At 34.4% G+C, this 9,235-nt stretch overlaps 1 protein-coding gene across 1 annotated transcript in view; it reads right to left on the bottom strand.

Annotated features, from left to right (window-relative positions):
- The window catches only part of LOC120355142 (calcium-binding and coiled-coil domain-containing protein 2-like), a 4,002-nt gene extending 2,859 nt beyond the window's left edge, over positions 1–1,143 (bottom strand). Inside the window, exons 1-2 of the mRNA XM_039443462.1 lie at positions 904–1,143; positions 143–336 (exon numbers count right to left, since the gene is read on the bottom strand). Coding sequence (XP_039299396.1) covers positions 143–336; positions 904–1,093 — 384 coding nt within the window. The 5' untranslated portion in view covers positions 1,094–1,143. The remainder of the gene's footprint in view (positions 1–142; positions 337–903) is intronic.
- Between the last annotated feature and the right edge of the window lie 8,092 nt (positions 1,144–9,235).

Here is a 9,235-nt window from a genome sequence, read left to right as displayed (position 1 = left end):
ATTACAACCAATGGATGATAAAATCAATTATCAATTTTACAGTGCATAAATCCGTAAAAATTGAAGTGACCTTGAAATTAGGGAGCTGTCTTAATGTCAGTTATTGGAATGATATGGATGATGATTTGCAGTGGGAACTCACTCTTCCATCATGGAGCACAGACAAACGAGATTTGTAGATCATGACCTCTTGGCAGGCTTTGTCTTCAACACACACCAGTTCCTGAGCGGACGCGTTATAGAAGCTGAAGGGTGAGCTAGCTCCGAGCACCAGATTATCATGTGTTAGATAACAAAGTTGGTAGAGATCCTTCACATTCTTTGGCAGGACTGGAGCTGCAATCACACTCATTTCATTTCAATGTGCAGACGAAATTATCAAGTAGCTGGAAATGAAAACTTGAAAAACTTTACTTGAGAATATTACAAAAATTATCAATTAGAAATTATTCTACAAAAATATTTTTTTATATTTTACAGAAATCACAAATTCTAATTAAAATATAATTTCTTAAAAGATTTGCAGGATTTGGGATTTTGGTTTCTGAACCGACAACCTTCCATTCTAGAGTCTAACTTGTTACTAACGAGTCACTAAGCACTTCTGTTAGCAAGATGATTTTGTTCAATTACGGAATGAACATTAATTATTTTAATTTCGTTAAAACTGTGAATTAATAAATAAAAATGGGCTCATAACCATCCTCAAAAATTGATTGTTACGGTAGCTACAAGTTGATGACTAAGAGCCAGACCATATTAAGCGTTTTTACAATCATTTTCAGAAAGCGTTTTTAGAGTCAACAAGGCAGGAAGCTTTCCAAATGGCTGATTGGGTTAGCGCCTGATGAAACGCCTTATGTGGTCTGGCCCTGTATTCTCAAACATGTTATATCAACTTACCGGAGAAACATATTCGTTGACAGGCAAGCACGTGTTCTTCAGCTGGCACTTTAACCATCTTGAAAAGATAGTATTCTGTAACATGCTTCCATCCAACTTTGAATATTGCTATTCTATCTCCTGGATTTGGGTGTACGAATGCAGTTTTGAAGGAATAGCGACATCTGAGATCGCAATCTGTCGGATACATATCATCGACATCAATGAAAGATACCTGAAACAAACATTATGAAATGGCGTATCCACCAATAAAATTAAAACTTGAATGTTGTAAGTCGTCTACAGACGATTCCGAGTCCCAACATCGAACTCCCCGTAGGACAAACAATGTTTGCACCAGACTGTAGCACTATGAGAGCAGACAGAGCGAGACCTAGCCTTTCCCAGGCAACTGGTCATCGGACTTGTACGACGCACTCCCCGAAGGGTGCAACGCCTAATAGTCGCATTCGATCAAGCCTTTCGACTCTTGGGACTCCTGGTGATATTGGCACCACCTTGCCTAGAGGGGATCCGGCCTTAGAGGCGTTTATAATTCAGAGGCCCGGGTTCAAATCACGGCCTGGGCAAGATATTTTTCTCGGGCCACTCCCGTGTTTCGGATGGACACGTTAGCCGTCGGTTAACGGCTGCCTAAAAAACAATCGTTAAACCTGAAAACTCTGTCACCAGACCTGAGCCAGCCAGGTCACTCGATATTATAATAAAACTTGAAAGATTGATTGAATTTGATCTGTTATTTCTGTTGATTAAATACAGAATTTTTCGGAAGTAGTGTCGTACATTCTAGGGTATTGTTCCTGGATGATTACACATTTGAAATACGACATTTGAAGTGTCCAAAGCTCATCGGTTATCCTTATAGCTGCCATTTTCTTTTCTTCACTTGGGAATTTTTATTCCAACAAAGAAATGTTGTAATTATCTGAAATTTGGCATGAATATTCATGCTATGAAGACTCAACTTTAAAAAATAAAATAAAAAATTTTAGATGTAAATTTTAAAAATGGCGGTCATTTTAAATTTTGATTGCAAATTTCACGAAAACCGTTCACTTTACAAAAAATTTAAAAGAAACAAAAAAGTTAGAAAATTTTATCAAGATTTCAAGGATACCTTATTTATTAAGACTGGTCGAAGAATAACAAAGAAATTAATTATTTTCGTATTGCATGCATGACAACTCTTCACAATTTAAACATCAATTTTAAATTTTCAATTCCAATTGTATTTAAGATGAGGCTTTGAAACTCGGTATGGCTCCATATGGCCATCCAGCTGATTTGCAGATGATCTTGTTTGTTCATGGTCATGTATGCAGTACGAAAAGGATTGAGTTCTCTGTTATTCTTCGACCAATCTTGATAAATGAGGTATCCTTGAAATCTTGATAACTTTATTGTCTCTTGTAAAGTTTTTGTAAAGTGAACGGCATTCGTGAAATTTTCAAACAAAGATTTGAAATGGCCTCCATTTTGAAAATTTACATCTAAAATGTTTTATTTTATTTTTAAAGTTGTCTTTATAGCATAAATATTCATGCCAAATTTCAGATTTGACTTTTTACAGAATTAATGCTTGAAGTTGATTATAGCTTTGAATAAAGAGGCTGCAATTTGACAAAGCAAGTGATTGGCGCTATGGGTCAATCTATAGTGAAATTCACTTTATAAAGTCAGTGAAAATGATAGGACGGCAGACTTGACAATTTTCTGTTGCTACTGCCTTCTGTAGTAGTCCAGTCACTATATACATTGGTGCATGCAATTTATATTGTAGTTCTGATTTTTTAATATATTTTTTTGGGTACATAAGAGAATTCCAGAACCAATTTCTTCGTGCAAAATTTCCTTGTGCTAGATACAGGATGGCCCAAAAACCTAGTATTTTCGGCTCATTTTCCAGCTATTTCTGCGAAATATCATAATCGGACAGGAAAATTTGCTCTCGCCTTTTTTCTAGAATATGAGATTCTGAATAAAATGAGAACATTCGGAACTCTCTATCCCAAATGAGTACTGAGTTATGATTTTTCAAAAATGATTGAAATTTGAAGGAAAAATAAATTTTAATGAATTTTAGATTTTTGATCAACAATATCTTCCGATTGCTACCATTTAGATGTATAATTCAGAATCTCTCTGGGCGTATGGTTGTGCTCTACAATCTGAGATCAGGTACAGCGCTCTATCTTATATAGATTTCCAGGTACACCTGACAACAATGCTCCTTGTATTGTGAAAAACACCTGATTTTCAGCTTCAACCATCATCACCAACTACATAGTCTCCACATTGATATTTCGCAAAATGACGTAAGCTCATTGAGATTATATTCTATGAGAATCACCCGTTAGATGCACTCCATTTCAGTATTTCCTAGTGAAGAGGTGCGCTTAAGGACACCTCAAGGATCAAAATTTCAAACACTTGTAACTTCTGACACAACGCTCAAATTTCATCGTACTACACTTCATCTTCTCGGCTCGTCAAGGCGGTCCAAAATCATGCATCATAAGTCGAGTTCGGTCGAAAAGTGGAAGAAGATTATTGTTGAGGTACTAAGCCCAATTCCAATACACAAAAAAATGGCCAATTTCTATATTCCAAAGATATGTATCTCGGTAACCCCTTAATATAAAAATCATTACTTGATCTGAAATGTTAATATAATTTCCTCTTTCACCTGCTGTAAACGATTTATGGAAAAATATGTTCGTAGAGTGAGAGATTAGATGGTGAAAAAAATCCGGAAATTGTAGATATTTTTATCATATTACGATTTTAGCAGTACTATGATAGGGAAACGTTATTCAAGATGGATTTTAGAAATGGAAATGAGCCGAAAATACGAGGTCTTTGGGCCACTCTGTATCTAGCACAAGGAAATTGTGCATGGAGAAATTGGTTCTGGACTTCTCTTATGTACCCAAATAATATATTAAAAAATCAGAACTACATATAAATTGCAAGAAACCAGTAGACGGACAACGCCGAAACCATCGCCTTTTTTTATGACTTTTCCCCCCCCCCCCCTCACAGCCACCCATCCTACCGTCCCGCACCTCCCCCGCTCCTGCCCCACCTCTCCGCCCCCTCAACAGCCCCCTTAGAAGAACCTCCTCTCTCTCTCTCTCTCTCTAGAAGAAGAGGAAGAAGAAGGAGAGAAGAAAGAAGAAGAAGGAGAAGAGAAGGAGAAGAAGAAGGAGAAGAGAAGGAGAGGAAGATGATACTCTCTCTCTCTTGTCATGCTCTAGTTAGAAGGAGAGGAAGATGATACTCTCTCTCTCTCTCTTGTCATGCTCTAGTAATATAGTCATGGCTAATTACATTTAGTCATGCTCAATACATTTAGTCATAGTCTATTTGATGATTAATAGTAGAGAGAGAGATATGTGTGTGAGAGTGAGAGGCAATCTACTGACAGATTCAAGTGAAACGAACTTCTTGTGAAATGAATATCTTACTCTCAGATTTAACTGAAACATGTTCTTGACAACGAGTTGTACACACAACGAACACTGGGAGAATTAAGTGAAACGATTTCTTACTGTCATAAATTCTAGATGTACTGACAACTAGGATGAGATTTTATCATTCTTCCAAGAATATATGTCCAGCAGTAACATCAAATCCCATCTTTTCAAAACTCTTTATGCAAGCATAGTTGAATCCTTTGGAAGAATAATAGTGAATTCAAAGTTCTTTTCTGAATCTATATTGATAATAATCTTTCACCAAATCTTACATTTTTAACATATTATCAAACTGAAAAACATTGTCATTCTTGTTGTAGTTTTCACAACACTATGTAGCAACGTTTGCTTACCGTGAGACAACCTTGGGCGTTATCATTACGCACCAATCTGCTCTTGGCTGATGATTAACATGTTTCAAAATTTCACTTCAGAGAGCTTACAAGGACGAATGCTGTTGCGGTCTAATTCAATACTTCACTATTGTCACGTTTTGCAATTTAGTCACATAGCTTACAAGGACAATGCAGTTCCGGTCTAATTCAATACTTGAGTATTGTCCATTTTTGCAGAGTCACAAGGACGAATGCATCTCTGTTCTAATTCATCTCAAATTCGTGCATTAACACGTTTCTTGTTTCAGCTTGGAAAAATGCATGTGAACGTTGAAATAGAATGTAGCTATTTCTCCCAAGCAATTTGCATAGTGAAAATCGGTTAAAGATTGATATGATCCTAACTTTAGGGTTTTAGAACATCGGCGTAGATATTAAACCCATTTATCGGTTATTAAATCACCTACTTGATCTTCTGTCAAATTATGCGATTTCGCCTCAATCCAATTCATATGGAAACTAACTTTCGCATAATTGTCACTATTGGTATGCTATTCGGGTATAAATATGTGAGATAATCGTTGAATGTAGCCGAACTTGTAATCTCGTCACTCATCATTCTCTGTATTTTTAATTGAAGTTGCTATTTCCTCCGAATTGATTTGAGTGTAGCTTGTAATTCATCTTTCTTAATAATGCTTGCATTTCACTACTCAGATCATTTTTCAATACATAAGTTTTGCTAAACGTAGTTAGCAATGTATTCAAATCGTTTTTTGAACAAATTGTTCAATCCCCTCCATAAGATTTGTCTTTATTGTATTAGTCATTGCAGATAATCGATCTTCTAACTCTTGTTGGTTATAACAATGTTATTCAATGCCTGCACAGTTTTATCCAAATATTCCTTATCAACCGATAATGAATGAGTTTCATTTACTCTAGTAAAAAGTTCTGTGCTAAGCTGTTTCAATCTGGTATTTAGATAATTTCTATCTAATACTTGCAAATCTTTAATCTTGTCTGAGATAACTTTCAATTTCTCATCCAAATAATTCTTGTCAACTTTATTATCGTTGATCGTATTCAAGTGTGATCTGAATATCTCTGTTGTTGATTTGAGATCATGAAGAGAATTCTCCAATTGATAGATTTCTCTTTAAGTCCCCTATCGATATTGTCAGATAACTGTTGTAATGTACTGAAGATGTGTTCCTTTTCGATCTTGTTCAATCCAATATTCTTACTATATTAGATAATTGTGAATCTAAATACGAATGCAGAGATTCACTAACACCCTGTTGATTAATTGCCTGTATTATTCTCTCACTAAAACTGGTAAGATCTGGTTCATTCCATACAATGTCTTTCTTCGCGGCGACTCTCTCGCTTTTACCTCCGAATCTGTGCACGCTCATTCTGCAACTAAACAATAATTTTACCTTCACGCAATCTTCTATAATTGATGCAATCTCAACATCATGAGCTGAGTGCCCAGCAAGTTTTGATGATTTTAATAAATGAAGTCTCTGAACCAATTCGTCATAGTTGTCATAATATTGGTAAATTCTATTGCTAGAAGTATTTTTTGCAAATTTCAATAAGCCAGAACCTCTCTTACTTGTTTTTTTAACAGGAAACAGCATTTGAATTAAGCGAGACTTTACACCACTGTTACGTTTCACATATCCTCGTCTATCCAAATGAACTTTTGTTATTGATAAAATCTTCTTGTATTTATTTAGATCTTTTTCATCAAAGAGATATGAATTTGGTCTTTGCGCAAATAACAGTTCTAATAGTCCATGTGTAATTCGGAATTTTTCGTTATCAATATAAAAGAAGTAGTTATCAAAGCTAACAACCATCTCACCCATAAAATATAATTTTCGGTCAGAATCGTAGGAAATTCCATAAGGAATCGAGTTATCCATTTTTCACTATGAAATGTATACAAATATTGTGCAAGCACTTGATTCTTTATCTTCTTTATTTCCGCTTGTATCACTCTCAAGCCTAGTTGAATTAAATATACTTGATTCGTTCATGCTTAGATCTTTTTCAGCTGCTGATGGTGATGCAACTTCTATTGTTTCATCATCATGTTTTTCTCCCAATTCCATACTTTCGTCTTCTTCTTCTTCTTCTTCTTCTTGTTCCTCCTTTTTTGGTATAAAACTCTGATCAGAGTGGTGAGAAAGATTAGTTTTCCCCATTTCAACTAAAGGTGTGATAATCGGTTTAAAAAGTTTTTCTCTGTAATTGTCAGATTGCTTTTCAAAATGTACAATGCTTCTATGTTTATCTCTAATAACTTTCCTCAATTTCTTAATCTTATCGATTAGAGCAACACTAGCGTTTTGTCTTCTACGAGACATCCTCATTCTTTCACTGCTACTCACTCTCTACTGAATGTCAATAAAGTTATCCAGACCCTGTCTATATTTTCCACTATTAGCTGTACATTCGGTCATAATAGTAAGAAAACTATGCTTCTTAGAATTCCACACATTTGAACACAATTTACTGAAATCTCTGAAGCAAATATCTTCACCCACATAGTCTCTATGTATTAATTTGAGTGATAATTGATCAATTTTGAATATAACAATCATATTGCATTATCTCTGGTGAAATGTTTTTGTGTTGCACCATAACTTTGAATTAAATATGCTGTATCAATATTACGATGTCTACCCATAGTAAAATAATCTCTTATTTGAGGTGTGTGACTAAGTTGTAAATCATCGAATATGACAAGAGAAAATTGTTTAATTTTATTCGGGTGGAGAATTCTCTCAGAATATCATTGACATGAATTCAATACCTTTCATTTTTGAAAAGACTTTTCTTAAAAACAAGTACTTATCTTGATATTGGCTTTTAGTATTTAAATAAATATGTTTAAATCTCAATCCATTTTTGGAAAAAATCAAGTTGAACAATAAATTCGTTTTACCACATGCAGACGGCCTACAGAGAATTCTAGCGTTATGCGGTATCAATGTTCCATTCTTACACCATACAGGCTTTTCCTCTTGTGCACTTAACTCATCGAAATTTACAATGTCAAGTTTGTTCATGTTGAGAAAGTGAGATATACAAACAGAACTGTTTCATGTGTCTGGTTCACTCGGTAATGAAGCGTTTCTAGGTGACTAGATGTACTCACCCATTCAACATCTAGTCACCTTGTGCCACATGCTACTAGCACTTCTCTATGACAAAAATGAGAAATGAAAGAGCGAACATTCAATTCAAGTTGTTTTATTTAAAAAAACACAATGTAAGAATATTACAACAGACAGATGGATAGATAATGTACATTATTTACATCATATGATCTTACTCTAATTATTTACAACAAATGTGGATAGATAATGTACATTATTTACGCATATATGATCTTACTCTAATTATTTACAACAATGTGATTCGATAAAATATACCATGTGATCTTACTCTAATATTATTATTATTTACTCTAATAAGTTCTCTCGATTTATGAATGATGGTTGTGGAAATCCAATCCATTTCACAAGCACTTATCCTTATCTCGTCTCAATATTTTTTCTATCAAATAAACATTTCTTTCAGATCATTCAAAAGTTTTTTAATTTCTTCTTGATAAAACCTACCTTGTATTATCTCACCACTAAGATCTTCTAATGAGTAAGTGATAGGTCTTGTGGGATGTATGCTCACAATTCGGAAATATTCGGATGACAATTCATTGGATATTTTATCAAATATCTGTTTCTTTTTAGAAATTCTCACAATATCACCTAGCTTATATTTTGGTTTCAACACTTTTAATTTGAATCGTCTATTAAATGCAGAGTTTAGTGATTCTAAAACACGTTTACAATGTTTTTTAGTTACATCTTTAGGTCGCATTCCAATGCTACTGTGTACTGTATGTTATAATCATCTACAATATTTTGTAAGTTATTAACCCAGTTTTTACTCCCACGTTCAGTTAAAGATCGATATATTTTTGATTTTATTGTACGATTAAATCTCTCAGCGTTACTAGCTTTCTTATCAGTAAAAACAGAATAATGCTTGATATTATACTTATCTAACAAATCTTTCACATGCTTATCAAAATACTCCTTCCCTCCATCTGTCTGGAAAAAACGCATATGTCTATTCTTACAAATAATGGGTTTGAGAGCATTATAAACACTTTGTGCAATCTTATTCTTTAAAGGTATACAATAAGCGTACTAGTGAAACAATTAATAACAACTAAAAATATATGATATCCTTATTGAATTTAGATAAGCTACCCATCTCAATCAGATCTGATTGATATAAATCGTTCTCATTCTTCAACTCATATCTGTGTGTGGGGTAATTTACACGTGCAGCAGAGTGAAGCTCTGCTGCTAATTTTGCTCTAATATTACTCATTCTTCTTCTTTGTGTGAAGACACGCTTGAAACAGAATTCGATGAGTTGGTCACTAGCTCGTTACACACACACAGATCTGTGCTATTTTGTAGTGACCGAATGGTA

This window comes from Nilaparvata lugens, chromosome Y, assembly GCF_014356525.2.
Source record: "Nilaparvata lugens isolate BPH chromosome Y, ASM1435652v1, whole genome shotgun sequence".
Taxonomy (NCBI): domain Eukaryota; kingdom Metazoa; phylum Arthropoda; class Insecta; order Hemiptera; family Delphacidae; genus Nilaparvata; species Nilaparvata lugens.
The sequence above is the reverse complement of the archived record's forward strand: the minus strand, read 5'-3'. Positions and strand labels throughout refer to the sequence as shown.